Source organism: Dromaius novaehollandiae, chromosome Z, assembly GCF_036370855.1.
Source record: "Dromaius novaehollandiae isolate bDroNov1 chromosome Z, bDroNov1.hap1, whole genome shotgun sequence".
NCBI lineage: Eukaryota > Metazoa > Chordata > Aves > Casuariiformes > Dromaiidae > Dromaius > Dromaius novaehollandiae.
In genome coordinates this window covers 34885801-34902298 of record NC_088132.1, presented here as the reverse complement: position 1 = coordinate 34902298, position 16498 = coordinate 34885801, and the positions used below count along the sequence as shown (strand labels likewise).

Here is a 16498-nt window from a genome sequence, read left to right as displayed (position 1 = left end):
TTGTCATCATCCCTCTTCTGTGTGCGTGTGTGGGGGGGGGGGGGTGAGGGGGGAGGGATTGAATGACTCCCAGGACCTGTTCCCACATTTCTCTTCCCACTCTCCCCTCCATGTGCATATCTCCAAGAGAGCAATGCAAGCAGGAATGCCAGCAACCACTGCTATCCCCTACACAATTAAGTAAGGCTGAAGGATGGCGTGTCCTACTGCCATTCTCCCCCCTTCCCAGTCCATAAAGTATCAGGTTGAAAGCAGCTGGGGGCAAGCCCCAACAGGGTAGGAGGGGGGTGGATGTCATTCCCTCACTTCCATCCCAGCTCCTACTCTCTCAGACTTAACAGAATAAGAATGAATAAGCCAGAGGAGGAGCTAATGGAGGAAAGGAGGAGGAAGATAACTTGTACTGTCTGCCTCTGTGATATTTAGGAAAAATAAAATTCCTGATAGCCCTATTAAGGCCCATTTTTCTGCCTGTGGAGTGATCAGAGAATAACTTTAGATAACTGGCACACAAGTGCTGATTTGGGGGACCTGGGCTGGAAATTTGAAGCAGGATAGGGGAAACAAGTGGGGTGGTGAGGAAGGTCTGGAATAAGAACAATTTAGGAATACTGTGCAACTGGAGGTTTTGGGGAAAGATGAAATTTGACACTTCAGGAACAGGAATTTCCATAGGGCACTATCTCAATAGCTTTTGTTAGGGCTTTAAGTTCAGATGTAGACTCAAGACTTCTTTTCTCTCCTCTTGCTCCCTGGCCACAAACTCTGCCATCGCAAAGGACTCCTCCCTTCACCTCCCTCTCTTTTTTTGCTGTCACGAGTACAGCAGCCTTAAGCAATTAGCAGCAGTTGCCTTGTGTTGGAACAATGAAACTACTGAACAATAGGGATAGGCTCATCATTTTAAGTGACCCAGCCCTAATATAATCCAGACCAGGAACTCAGAATTCACTGCCAGAATTACTGATAAGTATGTTACTAACTTCACTGCAGTTCAAGCTGGAAACAACTCACCCCGGGTCTCCCAAAATGGCCTTCCGAGTCTCCCAATCACACATGCACACTACAAACACCAAAAGTCAGAATCTGACATGGAGAGTGGGGGCACACCTTAATCAGCAGCTCACTAAGACAGCTGATATGACGAAGACAGCTTCTGGGGGCAATTTGGGACTGGGCTGCATACCAAACACATTCATAGAGGCTGGTGGTAGCAGTAGCCAGCTCCCAAGAGCCCAGGACTCCTCTCCAGCATGATGCGATGGCCACACAAGTACTTCGCCATGACCAGAATAATCTTCATGCAGCTAAAAACAAAAGGGACACTCATTGTCTCTGTCTGGACTCTTGAGATAGCCTCAAGCTGCATTTTTTTCTCTTTACTGTGCAAAGGCCAGGGTTTGAGAAGGGTAGCATTAAGTTCAGAATTTGGGGGAAGAATAGCTATTACACACTTTGGTCACCAGTCAAAATGAAGTTCATTGATTTTAAAAATTAGCTACTGTAAAAGTATAACTGTTTGCTTGTAGTAGGTATAAGCTACAGCTTACTTGTAGTTACCACAGCACTGAAGGTTTTCCCTAGGATCTCTTCTCTCACCAATTGCTGCCCAGGGTTTTTTCAACCATCCTGACGAGTAGCGAGCGAAGCCCCAAGGAGTGCAGTTCCACCCACTGCTCTCCCAGAAGACCGTAAGAAGCCCTCTACTGCCATTTTGTTTCAGAGAAGTATCTCCCAAATGTCTCCTGAAACAGCAATGTCCTTTGTGCCCTTTTCATCAAGTGCTAACTCACTTGCTAAGCAAACTTCTTTCCAACTCCCCTTCCCTCCAGGCCCTTTCAGAAAGCCACTCAAGGCCTGTGTTGCTGCGTACAGGGACTCAGATCACCGCCCCACATCCAGGTGCAGGCAGGCAGGTTCACGAAGCTCTCTCTCTCTTTTTCTTCATGGCAGTTTTCGCCCTCCAGGATTGTTCAGCTTTTACGGCTGTTCACTTTGGCAAGGTTTTTAAAGTTGTAATTGCTCTATTTATTTGAAATGACTTGTAAAGTTATTTCTGTTGTACTCTGATTTTGCTTTTGCCATTAAATTTATGAACCAAATATCGCAGCAACTGTTTTTTGCAGCAACAAAGTCACCAACTACATATATATACAGACATGAAGTATAATAATGTGTTTTAATCAGGTATCTAAGTACAGATTCTCTCTCTCTCAACCAATTTCAATCTGATACAGAATGAAGCTGAAGAAAGCCTACAGGTATTGGGAAAGTTAAACCAAGATTACACTGGGTTGTTTAATACTGCTTTTGAAATAGAAATGCTGAAGCATGTACAAATACATCCAAGCTTATCTTCTTAAATAAGTTCAGTTGATAATTAGTGTCACTTCTGAGAACACTGAAGGAGTACACAACTTTCTAATCCAGCCTCGCTCCTTGATCAAGGCCTCCAAGAGAGACCATAATTTGTGATAACACTGAGGAGAAACAATTGTAAAATTATGTTCCCAAGCTCAGATTTACACTAGCACTATCGGAAAAAACATACATTTATAAGCCACCACTACAAAACTTAAGTAATACAGCAGGTTGCCCTTGAGATTTCACATGCAGTTGTGGGGGGGTGGGGCTGTTGCTTGAACTTGTCCAGCAATGTAGACCTGAGCATTTTCTCAAAGCAGTGAAAAATCTTTTTTGCTGGTGATCATGAGACTGGCATAGTTGCTACAACCTTTTATTTTTCTTTTGGGGGGGGAGCAAAGCATGGTTCTCTTCTTCCTCCTCCTCTGTGCTTTCTTCCTTCTTGCAGCTTTTAATACTTGTGACATCAAAGGCTGCTCCAAATTGGCATCTCCATCTACCTACTTCTTCCCTTGTTTCATTAGCACTGCTCCTGAAACCGTGTTGACGCAGTCCGTGAGATGCTGCCATGCGACTTACAGCCGGTGGCAGCTCCGAGGGCTGCACGCTATGGCTGCGCGAGGGGCGTGCAGAGCAGCCCAGACCCCCCGGACCCGTGGTGGCCCCACAACCCTCAGGTTGGGCAGGAGGAGCAGCGGCGGCGGCAGGCGGCCCCTGAGGAACCCCTCATGGCGCAGCCCGGGCCGCCACCTGCCGCAGGAGCCCCCCGCGCGGGTGTTTTGCGCGCTTTCTAACGGCTCATCGCCGTGCCTCGCGCCTCGGCGCGAGGGCGGCCCGACCGTTAACGGACGGCCGTGCCTCGCGCTGCACCCGCCCCGGGGAGACAGCCGCCTTCCCCGCCGCCCGCCCGGGGCCATGGTGCCGGCGGCACACGGCGCGACCGCCCTGCCGCGCCCCCTCGCTCTGCGCTCGCCCCTGCCCCCTCCGCGCCTGCCAGGCGGCAGCACGCTCCCGCCGGGCGGCAGGGGGCGCTCGCCCCGGACCCGGACCCGGTCCCGGTCCCGCGTCCCCGCCCCTCGCGCCGGCGTACGGCGGCGACGCTCGGGCGCGCCGCAGACGCGGAAGCGAGCGGGCAGGCGCGGCGATGGCGGCAGCGGTGGGCATGGGGCAGCAGTGGGTGCTGGTGGAGATGGTGCAGGCCTTCTACGAGGTGCGGCCCGGCGGGGTGCGCGTCCGGTCCCGGTCCCGGTCCCGGTCCCGTGGAGGGGGGAGCCGCCCGGCTACCGGCGCGGGGCGGGCGAGGCGGCAGGGACCCGCTGCTGGCGCATGTGGGGCAGGGGGCGCCGCGGAGCCGGCTCTGTCGGCGGCGGAGCGCGGAGCCGAGCCGGCCGCGGGCGGGTTCGCGCGTGTCCCGTGGCTGTCGGAGCTTGGGTGATGCGTGTGAAGGCGTCCTGCTACCGGGCTGTCTCGTGTGGTAGCCGGTGGGATCGCTTATTTCTGAAGTAGAGAGTGGGAAGATAGAGCAGAGCCCGTGCTTGGTCTGGTAACCGGTGAGCTTTGTTTGGTCGCGGGGAGAGGGGTTTCTCGCAGGGGTAGTGCGCCCAGAAATGCAGAGTGTGTCTGTCTTCAGATTGTGTTTTACCTTCATTGAAATCAGGAACTCCCTTTGAATCAGAGCCCTTTTCCTTGTTATGTAAAACTGCTACTGTAGAAGTGTGTGTCTGTGTGTATGCATACATAAACGCGTACACTAATATATATATTTTACTATATTTTACTATATTTATCAGTTTATAAAGTTATATGTGAGGTTTATATTTGGGCATTACAGCCTGGTAAGGTGAACTTCATGAACTGCATTCTTTGAGTACAAGGTCAGGGTTGGTATAAACTTTATTTTTTTTTTTTATAAACTTTACAAACTTTTAGAAAGTTTATAAACCTTATTTGCAAAAGAAGAAAAAACCTTTAAGTGTTTATATCAGAGTTCTCTTGGAGGAGATCAGCATGGCACGTTTGTACTTAGACTTTGTTTCAGGATATAAAAAGCGTGCCTTAATGATGGGCAGTACTGCCGTGTCAACAATCCACTTCCTTTCCTTTTCTTCCTCCTAAGTAAATTGACCATTGGGAAAACAGGATTGGCTTTTGAAAGCAGCAGAGATTGAATATACCATGTATTTTTTAAAATAACAGACCCTTGAAAAAATTGCAGTCTGTGGTATCGGTGTAGTTTGTGGATTTAGGTGACTAGAGGTGAGCAATTTAACAAGTGCTTAGCTAGCTTCTAGTTAGAAATTGTTGCTTCTGTGTCTTTCCTAGGTGGTGCTTTAAACTGCTGTCAGGTAACACGCTCTTCTCACTCTGTTGCCTGTGGTTTTCTCCATCTACAGATCAGGAGCTCAGTGGGGGTGATACTAATGAGTCCTCTATTTGATTTCCTTTCTCTGCAAAACTAGGCAGGTGGAAAGGAAGCAGCAGAGCCCTGGCATATAATTGGGAGAGTCTTGGAATAGTTTATTCAGAGAAGTTTGCTCAATTTTACTCTGTATTAAATGTGAACAGGTAATGTGATTCCTCAGGATTCAAGGATTAGCTAATTTTTACGTGTTTCTGACATTGTTTGTAATGCCAGGACTAAATGTTGAGTGCTGGACTAATAGTTCCCAAAAGACAGCCTCAGGATCTGGCACTTAAACAAATGCTGTTTTTCAAGAGCGTGGTGCTGACAACATCTGTTCCTCTCACTGAGGTTGCCTTCTCAGTATCGTATTGGCCCATTTGTTTTGTAAAATGGGAAAAATACAGCCTGGTACTCCAAAGGCAATGACTGGTAACTTTTAAAGATATTTATACTAGGGCTTGCAATATAGGCACAGAAGTGCTTTGCTACCAAAGCTAGTAGTACATGTGGTGCACTGAATGCAGGATAATTGTAGGTACAGAGAAGCATGGGAAGGTAGTTTGCAAGGACATCTGTTGCTTCTCTACTGGGTCTGCTTGTGTTATCCTGGAGCCTGTACCGCAGATGTGTTCCTAATTTCTTTGCTGAACTAAAAAGTGCTCTACAAATGATAATTTTATTGTTTGTATTCTAATATGCTGTAGAACTCTTCACTAGTTTTAAAACTTGGTGTTCAATTTCCTTTTGTTTCTGGGTATGTGATGCATTCCGTTTCCTTTGTTTGCATGTCAGGTCCCACCAGAAGCTGTTGATACTTGGAAACTTTTCCCCTGAGTTGAACATGGAGTGTATTAATGTGTATGCACTTTCAGTCCTTTACAAATGATTGACTTTCACAGCATAGATTGGAACCTTGCTGGAATGGAATAACTAAACCAATCATTTAAACTAGATGTTAAGTACTGATACCGTAGTTCCACGTATGCTTTAAACTCATTCTGCTGCCAGAAGAAACTTGCCCCGCCCCCCCCCCCCCCCCCCCCCCCCCCAGCCATCCAAAGAGGCTAGCTTTAACTTGGATCAGTTCTCTGTTCTGGTTTACTGTGTACATTTGTAAATCCTCTTGTGTCCACACAAGAGAGTAAGTGGCATGGGGGCAAAACTGCTTTTGGTGTCCATGCTGGGTTATACCAGCACAAAGCGCCTGTCAGACTAAGTGTTAGAATGCAAAAATAGGCTCTGTGGGCAGGATGATGTCTACTTGTAAGCACTAGTAGCTTTTGCTGTCTGTGATTTACTATTGGACTATATAGTTGCAAGAATCTGTGCTTGAAGTTGGTGGCTATCAGTGAGACAGACCTTCAAGCTCTCAGAAACCTTCAGTTTGCTATTGTGAAAGCTTTCTGCTTGCATAGTTACTGTTGCAACTTTTAAGGTCTATGTGCAGTGCCTCAGCTCTCAGTACTCAATTCATTGCATGTGTAAAATTGAAACTACTTATTGTATCATTTTAAAGTTGTTTATTAACAAATAGAGTAAATCCATTCAAACTCAAGTTAATAGCCGCATGGAGTAGTTGCAAAGCAGTGCACTTTCATATATTTATAATTTTTAGTGATTCAGAAATAGGTATCAGCTGGCGAAAAGCAACCTTGTTTCTTCTAGAAGTATAATTAGTGGTGACAAAACTGTTGCAAAATATCAGATTTATTCAAATAGAATACTTTTATGCTTTATTTTCAGGCCCCAGCTTACCATCTCATTTTGGAAGGAATTCTAATACTATGGATAATCAGACTCCTTTTCTCCAAGACCTATAAGCTTCAAGAACGATCTGATCTAACACCTAAGGTATGTTGGAAAAATATTCTTCTTTAGAGCATCAGTTTATAGCTGTTAATGTGCTCAAACTTCAATGAGTTGAACGACTGTTGCATCACAAATTGGGCTAGAGTTTTTTTTTTTTTTAGTGGTGATTTCAAAGGATTTCTTACTTTGGAGTAAGAAACTGCTTAGTACTTAAACACTGGAGATTTTGCTCTTAATGTAAACGCTGTAGTGGAGAGTTTAAGTATAAAAGAACTGATGTGAGCATAGAAGAACTGCTGAGCTATGAAAACCTGGCACCAGTTCTACTTTATAGATGGCTTTCTTTTAAAAATGGAAACTATATTTAAAAAATATCCATGAATTATTGGATTGTAAACAGTAGGAAAATAATCAGTCTATGCATGTGATATCTGTGAGCAATAACTCTCAGAATTTAAAGTGTTAAGTGAATTCTGGAGACCTCTGTATTCTAGTTGCAATGCAGTTGTCTCAAACAAGGCTGTAATAGTGTGTGAAGACTGAAATTTCTCCATGACTTCTGGCTGGAGACTATCAGGAATGAATAGAATTTGCTCTGGAGATTTCCCAGGACTAGTTTGTCTGAGGCACGGTTTGCAATTGGGCTTGCTGCATAATGTCAGAGGATGCAATGAATATATCTGAAGGATGCTTGGACATACTGTCTTAATGTGAAAATGCCGGGATGAATAAGAAGCCTTTAATTTTTTCAGTGACAGATCTACTATAGGAATGTAATGCAATGTGACAGTTGGCTTGTTTGTGTGAGGTGTTGGTCAGAAATCGCAGGTAACTAACAGGCTTTGTTTGCTGGAACTTAAGAGACTGCTATCCTTCATGAATAGCATAAAAAGCTGGAATTTCTTTGTGATGCAGAGGAGGTTTGTTTCATGAGGTTGCAAAACAGATTCATGGGTATTTTACAGCAGCCCTTTTTATACCTTGTCATTCCAAATATATAATACACTTGCATGCTTTGATCTTACTCGCACTAAGGATACATGTTAAGCTTGTGGGCTTTACAGTGCAATGTGTTTCAGGATCATTGAATAGGATGCAAGGTCTGTAGACATAGGGCTGTAGAGGTGAGCAAATCTGCAGGAAACATGCCGTTTAGAAAGGGAGTACCTGTTAAACAAGCTTAGAGTGTCCTAGCACTGTAATATATTTTTTATAGGAAACAAGTAAGAAATTAACTGAGCAGGAATCGAGAAAGGGCACTTAAGTTCTGTGCTTGAAAAGGCTTATGAACGGATCATCCAATTCTTGATGTTTGCCTTGTTTATGAAGAACGCAGAGGAGGAGTGAGTGCGAGGAGGACTCCAGCCTGGTGAAGCACTGAATGTTCAGATCATCTAGGAGGACATGCTGCAGCTTTTTAAGTAGCCCCTGGTTGTCTTTAAATCTACTAGGGAAAAGTCTACTCTCAAACTAGGATAGTTCATTGAATAGAGTTTTCTTGCCAGATGGTTTTGATCCCTGGTATTTTGGAAAATCACTTTTTTTTTTTTTTTTTTTTTTTTTTTGAAAGATTCATCCTCTTTGCCATAGATGGTGGAAAAAAGCGCTTTGTTACTCTTGCATCAAACTGGATGCAATAATTGGTGACCTGAACAAAGCTGAAACCTTCTGAAATAGTGAAGAAACCCATCCTAAAGATGCGTTCTGAGTTTGGTCAAATGTGTAGCAAGAGTGCTTCCAAACCAATTCTAAGCAGGAATCAACTTTCAGACTGATTGTCTGTCATCCTTTAATAACAAAATTTCCTGAATCATGAACTAGGAAGATGGAGTACTTCTCTGTCACTGTCGGTCCTTGATAGCTCAGGATTTCAGGAGGTACTAATAAATCAATGGCCAGACAGGATGCTACTTATATAAATTCTTGTGGAATTCTCATCAAAAATGGAATCTCTAGAAAAGTAGCAAAGTGCCAGTGAACAGTGGAATGGGTTACAGGAGATGGCTTGTTGCAGGATGATGCAGTGCACTCTCTTCAGCCACCAAGTGTCTGTATGAAAGGAAGAAGCCCGCCAGATATGACTTTTACTCTGAAATAAATGATACTGAGCTTCTCGCAAAATCTCTGAAGTCCTAAGAGCAACATCTTACATCTGTGTATGGGAGGAATAGTTGCTTTCCTTGGTTTCAGAATTTCCATTACAGCAGTAGTATGAGAACAGTTTTACTACAGCGATATTAGTCAGGGTATTGGTGAGTTCCTGTCAGAGAAAAATGTTTAATAAATAGCCTAGAAATCTTGTAGACCAAGAGAGCTGCTGTCTCTTGCACAGGTAGTGTTCAGGCATTGGATCTTCTGCAGAGAAGAATGGAGGTAGACTGTTCTTATAAAGGTTTTCAGTTGTTTTGAGACAAGGCTCCCTACATAGGTGAAAGTTCTTTTAAATATTAATACAGCTTGAAAGAGAGAAATTTCTAACTAGCATGCTCATTGTGCCAATTTACGATATGCTGGTGTATTATACTATGATTCTGTAAATATCAAATTAAAGACCCATGTTTTGAGGAGTGCAATGACTGCAAATAAAAAGAAATCTGTGTCAATATGCACACATTAATATGGGTATTACACTGTTTCAAAACACTTGTGTTACCTAAGAGCTGTCTTCATGAAGGTAATTGTTACCTTGTTTGAAAACCAGGGTCAGCAAAGCAACTTGTTTACATAATTTGTCTTGGATTTGTTTGCACCTAAGTACTTCCCTTACCCAAAGTATCTGGTCTTTAAAAATAGAAATTAAAAGGAAAAAAAAAAGAACAGCAAACCATAAGCATATATGTATGTATGCATAAAAATTATAAAAGAGGAGTAGCTGAGAGAGGAGTTCGCTTACATTACAGCCAGAGTAAGAGAAATTGGCAGTTTGGCACTGGGTTTTTTCATCAAAAGGGTTTTGTCATACAGTGAACTGAGGAGAACTATGTGAATCAGGTATATATTGAAGATGTTGCAGTTGCAAATTAAAAACTGTTTTCTTTGTATACTTGAAAATTAACATTTTTATTCTTTGTATTGGTCTGAAGTTTGATGCATCTGTGGAAGGTACAAGACAGAAGTGCTGTTCTAAATGTGAGGACATTGGAGTAAAGGCTTTCCAAGACAGTCACTCTATGAAAACCTGCTTTTACTGTATCTTAAATTGTAATTGGTAAGAGAGAGAGAGATGCTCGTAAGCATTTACTCTAAAAGGTCAGCAGGAGAGGCCAGCTGGCTGGCCCAGTTGTAGTTTGGATGGCCTCTTTAGGTTGAGGTTGGTATTGATTTCAATCTTCAATATCCCTGGTCCTCCACTGTAACAAAGAAACTTCTGTCGTAGAAACTTTTGGTTCACTACTTCCTGTGCAGTACTCACAGAAATACATGTGGAAGGAGAGGACCAGAGACCGGAAGTTACAAATGTTTGACCTTTATGTCTCTATGTCCATTAAATTGCAATGATGTAGCAGATGAGAGTGAACCTTAGCTAGAACTAGTGAAGGTTTGTTGTTGAGAATGATGCTTACACTTCTCCTGTGTATTGTATTTTGTGTTGAGGGGGAAAGAAAAAAAAAAAGGTCAGGATATTGCCATGTCTTGTCACCTGTGTTGTTAGTTTCTGTGTGCTCCACACATTTCAAAGAATGGATCAAAGCTTCCTACAACTTAGTATGAGTGGGAGGGAGAGAAGTACTAATTAGGAATTGCATATTGCCTTGATGTTTACACATCTCAATTACAATTTTATTATGCTGATTTATTGTAGTTAGTGTCTTTGTATAAATACCCTTTTTCTTTCTGCTAAACTCCATATTAAAGAGGTTTTAACTGAATTTCTGCATTTAAGTATTTAAGCTGTTCAATGACATTTTGTACCCATAGTTCAACAAAACTAAGGCAAAAAGAAAAAAGCTAAGTACTTGCTTGCTCAGCTTTGATTCTGTCCTCTTGAAGAAGAGAGATATTATAGTGCCTGCTCTGCTTTTGAACTATGTTGTATAAAAACCATTTAAACCTTCTTTACTTTCAAGTCTTAACCATTTCTGCAGAACAAATGCCACACTTTCTAAATCATTCCCCTTTAGGCATCTGATTTCCGTGTTTATCCTTCTGTAACTGACAGGCTGCACCATTTCCCACCTGATTTATGCCATTTCCTAATGCAAAAAAAAAAAAAAAATTGTGCTCTAAAATGAACACAAAACTGTTGATGCAAGTTACACAGTACATCAGGGATTTGAGGCATGTGTGTATGCCAACTATAGAGGAGCAGATTGAAGACTGTATGAGCATGCATCGTGACATCCTCTTCTGGTTTTCAGAAGTCTTTTTGAATCCTGTTGTGGAAAGGTATAAGATACTACTGGGCAACTGTACACAAGAATATATGGGGGTATTTGCTGGATTATGTTGAAGATGACGTTTGTTTGATAATACAGTGCAATAGTGAGGAGTCGTCAATAGTATTCACGTACAGCTTAGTTTATCTTTGCTCAGTTCTCGGTGCTCTGTTATTTATTTGGATTGTTTTCGAATGAAGTATTCAAATTTGCACCGTGCATATGAATGGCATTGGTATAGAGCAGATGTGTACCCCCTGCCTTAATGCTTAACTGTTTCCCAAAGAAACAGAGCAGCATTCCAATGCATGTGCTGCAACTGCATGCAAGGCTCAGTGGTCTGTCTACAGCGGATAAAGAAACTAAGCACTTCTTCTAACATAAGTGTAGCCACTTCAAAATATTGAATATATTTAAATTTAATTCTGTTGCACATATTAATGGCATTTATTTCCTTTCAATTATATGCCCCTTGGGTAAAATTCTAGTAAGAAATCTAACATGAAAAAGTAAAATAAAAAGGTATTTAAAGTACATCTGCAAAATATTAGAAATACAAGTGACTATGCTCCTATAAAAATATCTTTTCTGAAATACAGAACTATTGAAATTTCCATTTGAGTCTTGAAATAGACCTTTACAGAACTCTTGGGATATTAATTAATATTCCAGAAATACTTTAAAATGAAGTTATTCATTAGCTTAGTAAAAGGAAAGCGATGAAAGTGAAGAAGAGTTGAACATGTATTATTGCCTATGGTTTCCTTTTGATTTCTAACATCTTAATTTTTTTTTTTTTTTTTTTTTTTACTTTGAAGTCTTTGAAAGGTATATTTGAAAAAAATCAAAATGGAAAAAGTTATTGCTGAGTTATTTTTTAAAATTAATGGTAGTATTAATATTTAGGTATTGAAATAAGCAGCCTTAAATGTTCTACTGCTTTGAGAAGTAATAGAGAAATGTAACACCGTTGTGGTCATAAAATTCAAAGTTAGCATATTAACAACTGTGTTATCAGATGTGTCTTGTTATACTGGTAAATAATCCTCTGTAAAAGTTCTTCCTTCATGTATGAAGAAAGTGTTAGATGATTTGCCTTAGTAATTGCTGATGTCTTTTGTGTTGTGTCTCGTTTCTTAATAAAGTAAATTTATGTGGGACTAGTCTAATGTATATGGGATGCTGGTCCTCTGCATGTCCTTCAGCAAATTATTTAACTGAGTTTTTCTATATATTTGTAAAGCACTTTGAAAATGAATATGCTTTTGCTATTCCTGCATGGTTAGGCAAGGATGTGGATTAATAGTTGTGCTGCTCTTTTTGAATATTTTGCAGTCTGTGTTCTCCACCACATCCTGCCCGTATATGTGTTATTTTGCTTAGTGTTTTAGTACCATGGTTGTTTAAATAGCACTGTTGAATGTTTTAGAATATGAAGTGAGGTAATTTGTATTCAATTATTATTCAATTTGTATTCAGTTACTCGCATATACTGTAGAGGAGGATTTTCATAGTAGTCGGAGTGAAATAGTACTGATTAAAATTTGGCAGGGACACCAAATTAGTATCTCTTCTTTTGATTATCTTACCATAAAATCTTTAATGCACAGACAGTTGCGCTGTCTTTGTTTACATCTCATTCCCTTTGAAGAATGCAGAGCTGCTCAGTTGATCATGCTGATATAATGCCAATCTCAAGTGTCTCAGAAAGGTGTCATATACTGGTGTGCAACATTTCTCATATATCTGTTATCAGCTATTTATTAGAATATATTTTTTCTACTGGAAATCTTTTTTGAGCAATGTATTTTTTTCTCTTCTTCAGGAAAAAGAAGAATTGATTGAAGAGTGGCAGCCAGAGCCGCTTGTTCCTCCTGTATCAAAAGATCACCCAGCTCTCAACTATAACATTGTTTCAGGGTAAATCTAACTGAAGTAAATTGTTTTTGTTTCAGCTTGAACACTTGATGACCATATTTTTTAGCATGTTGCTAATTAAGGGTTTCAATACCCCTAAAAGCTTTCATGAATGAATTGCCTTTATAGATAACAGGACTGGATTTGCCACTGAAGAGAAGGTCTCCTCTGTGCCACCTTATCAAGACAATCTTAAGATAATGTTTCTTAATTTAAATGCTTTAATTCAGCAATTTTTAAAATATTGGTGTGGGGGCTTTATCTTAGCATTTATTTTGGGTCTATATTGTTTGGTTTTAATTTGTCTTTAATTTTGTTTGAATATTAGGGTAGGCTTAGAGGTCCAAAAGTGGTTACCGACTTTTGCGGGACTGGAGTTAAGGGGACTGTATCATCACAAAACATTTCAGATGAGACTGATTTTGTGGCTAGCCGTTTGGTACATCATGAAACGTAGTTCCTTTTAAAGGTAGTAGATTTGGACAATTAAAAATGGAGATGCTTGATGGCATAGTTGTTTTGTGAGGAAATTATGGGTCAGCATTACTTTCTTATGTGTTTTGAGGCTTATAAGAACATCTGTAATGATTTAGCCAAGAGTCGCAGTATTTCAGAAATTGCTTTGAAATTTCTTTCCCAAGCTTCAACTTTGTTTATTTATATTGGTAACTTATAAAATGTAAGCATTCTTAATATCCTGCCAGCGACACTAATATTTTAAAATAATGTAGTGACAGAGCACGATCATTTGCTCTCATAAGTAGCTCCGTTTTGACGGCTCAGCCACCACATTGAAGAAATGCCTGCTTTGAAAAAAGGATGTCTATTTTAATTGACTTCTGTTATATGAAGAAGGATTGGGTTTTTTTTCCCCCTCTGTTGTTGTTCAGGATTTTGAAACCAGCAGTACCTTAGAGTAAAGGGAGGGTTTGTTTTTTTTTTTTTTTTTAAAAAAAAAAGATTAGAACAAAGAAACCTTTTAGCTTGATTCAGAAAATGCTTAAATTATTTAGAACCTTCCAGTGCAGGGAACATATTCCAATAGAATGTTAATATGTTGTGGCTGTTAAACTTAATAGCAGCTGTGAGGACAACCTGGCATCTATCTGGTAAGATTTAATCTGCTAGCTAACCACCTTCCTGTAAGATGCGGAACAGCTATGAGCTTGAAACTTGGCCTGTAAACTTAGGCTACATTTCAGAGTTAATACAGAAATGAAAGTTTCTTTATCCTAATTGCAACTCAAGAGCATTTCTGTCCCCTTTTTAATTAGTATTTTAGGAGGAACCATATTGATGCTAACGGGGTAGTCCTCTTTCCCTGATTATCATGTGTTAATGTCTTCCATGAACAGTGACTTAGGTATGCCTTATTTATATTCATTTGTAGTGGTTTAATACTCCATATTTGATGTAATGTGTGGATTGGGTTTGTATAGCCTTATGACTACTCTAGGAAGTATTAAATATTTCAGTAAAATCTTAAAAGTTATTTTGACTGACAGTCTGGAGGGAGGGCAGACTCAATGTGTAAAACAGTTTGTGCCTCATATCTGTTAACATGCTTTTTCTGGTCAGCATTTTTTTTTTTTTTTTGCTTAAACAAGATTCCAGTGATTTATGTTGCTGAATGATAAGCAACACTGTGACGATACAATGATATCTTAAGAAATGTGTTATACTAGAGGAAGCAAAATGAGGGAAACTGTAAAGAAAATCATTTTTTTCCTCTTGCAAAGACTTATTGTTCATGTTGTTCTTGAGGTTGAGAAGAAGGCTTTATGATATTGTTAACATAAATATCTTGGGTATAATTATTTACTGCACTAAATTTTTCCATGAGTGGTTTCTGCTTAACCATGAATGTTTCTTTAGAAGGTTGGGTAAAAATCTGATAGCAAAATATGGCCGTGTTTTGGTGAGGGCTGCAGCTTTGTCTGGGGCATGTTGTTAGTGAACATTAGTATATATTCTAGGACTGAGAGGTAGTGCTGGGGAGGCAAATTACTTTAGATTTACCAGATTAATAGCATGCTGGGAATACACTGATCCCTGTGTTAATGCCCAAATGCATAGGCATAAACCTGCTCTAGCAAACACCTGTGAACATAAATAGCTGTTTGACTTTTGGTCATCAACATTTGGTACAGCTCATTGATGAGCCAGATTGAGGAACTGATCCAGTTTTAATTTCAAAGACGATTAGTTCCCCAAGTCAGTTTGCTGCACGTTTGTATAAAGTTACTGCTGTGCAGGAGAAGGTGCATAGTAGTAATGCAGGACTTCTTCTTTCAGCTGTATCAGTTTAATGTGACAGAATGACAAAGAGAAGAGATTCATGGCACATGCAGCGTATTAGATGAAAACTTTCCAAAGCTGTTTTGCAAGCTTTACAATTGCTCGATCAAAGCAGCATATACTTAATCTTCAAAGTGAACAGGTTTAAATTTTTTTTCATGTTTTTTCAGAAGTTCAGGCTCTTCAGTGTTTTTCTTAAATTGTTGCAAGTAACTTTGACTTAAACTTTGTGTTTGGCATACGTTCACCAAATATACCCATTAAAGTATTGTCAGCACCTAGATTCTGAGCAGCTGTGTGCAAACACTTGACATGTGAGCAGCATTGTTTAGTTTTGATTGTTTTTGAAAACTGCATGATGCAGTGTCCACATGGGAAAAACTTGTTGGAACTATTGTTTTTGAGAAATAGTATAGGATCTCAATATTTGACAATATATATGGAAATGGACAGATATAAGGTTTTGCATTCAGGCATAGCTTTGAGACTTCTCACTGCTTTGAATGATTTAAGTGAGGCTTTTGAGTTTGTAATATTGAATTGTATAATTGCTGAAACAAGGTTGGTATTGGACTACAGAATATAGATATGATATTTATATTTAAAGGGGTAATAACTACTTTTCTCTTTTCTTTAAATTTTAAGTAATTGTTTCTCTAAACCATAATTTTTGTAGGGCAAAAATATTTTCCGTTCTTCCCTTCATATATACTGTGCTCTCATTGTTCTTTTGTTCATATTGCATGTTTACACACTTTGTATTTTCTGATTACTTGAGTTACTCAAACTCGTATGGATTAAACAGAATTGGAAATTGGAGATGTCAGATAGCCAGAATACTTTTATCTGCTTACAGCTAGTATCTCTATTTTAGAATTACTCTTCGGTACAAGAATGGTATTGCATGTTTGCTTTATGATAAAAACGTTGTTTTAAAATTTGTTTTTATCATTGAAGTAGCAAGCAAGTTTCCTTCTTTTCATTCACAGTATTCCTTCTTCCAAATACACATCACTTTTAAAGGAGAAGTTTTATTCATCTTTTCCAGAGTTAACTTTGTATGAAATAAGTTTTCAATAAGAATGAAGAAACTAAATATCTCAGGAAGAAATTTAAGGACTCTTTGTAAAGCTACAGGAATATGGCTTTAGCTGAGATTGGTAGTATATTTGTGCCTTGACACTGAACTTTTATATCAATTGGCAGTTAAAGAGGAAAAAGTGGGAAAAGGGAATTTTGAAAATGCTTTTGCCTTCTACTGTTGAAAAACAAAGCTCAGCTACTGTTTGACTGTTTATGAAAACAGTAACTCTTCACTCATAACAATAGA

The 16498-nt window shown here is 40.0% G+C and overlaps 1 protein-coding gene across 1 annotated transcript in view; it reads left to right on the top strand.

The window, feature by feature from the left end:
* Nucleotides 1-3384: 3384 nt before the first annotated feature.
* The window catches only part of LOC135324890 (serine palmitoyltransferase 1), a 36310-nt gene continuing 23196 nt past the window's right edge, over nt 3385-16498 (top strand). Inside the window, exons 1-3 of the mRNA XM_064501941.1 lie at nt 3385-3574; nt 6512-6619; nt 12779-12873. Coding sequence (XP_064358011.1) covers nt 3509-3574; nt 6512-6619; nt 12779-12873 — 269 coding nt within the window. The 5' untranslated portion in view covers nt 3385-3508. The remainder of the gene's footprint in view (nt 3575-6511; nt 6620-12778; nt 12874-16498) is intronic.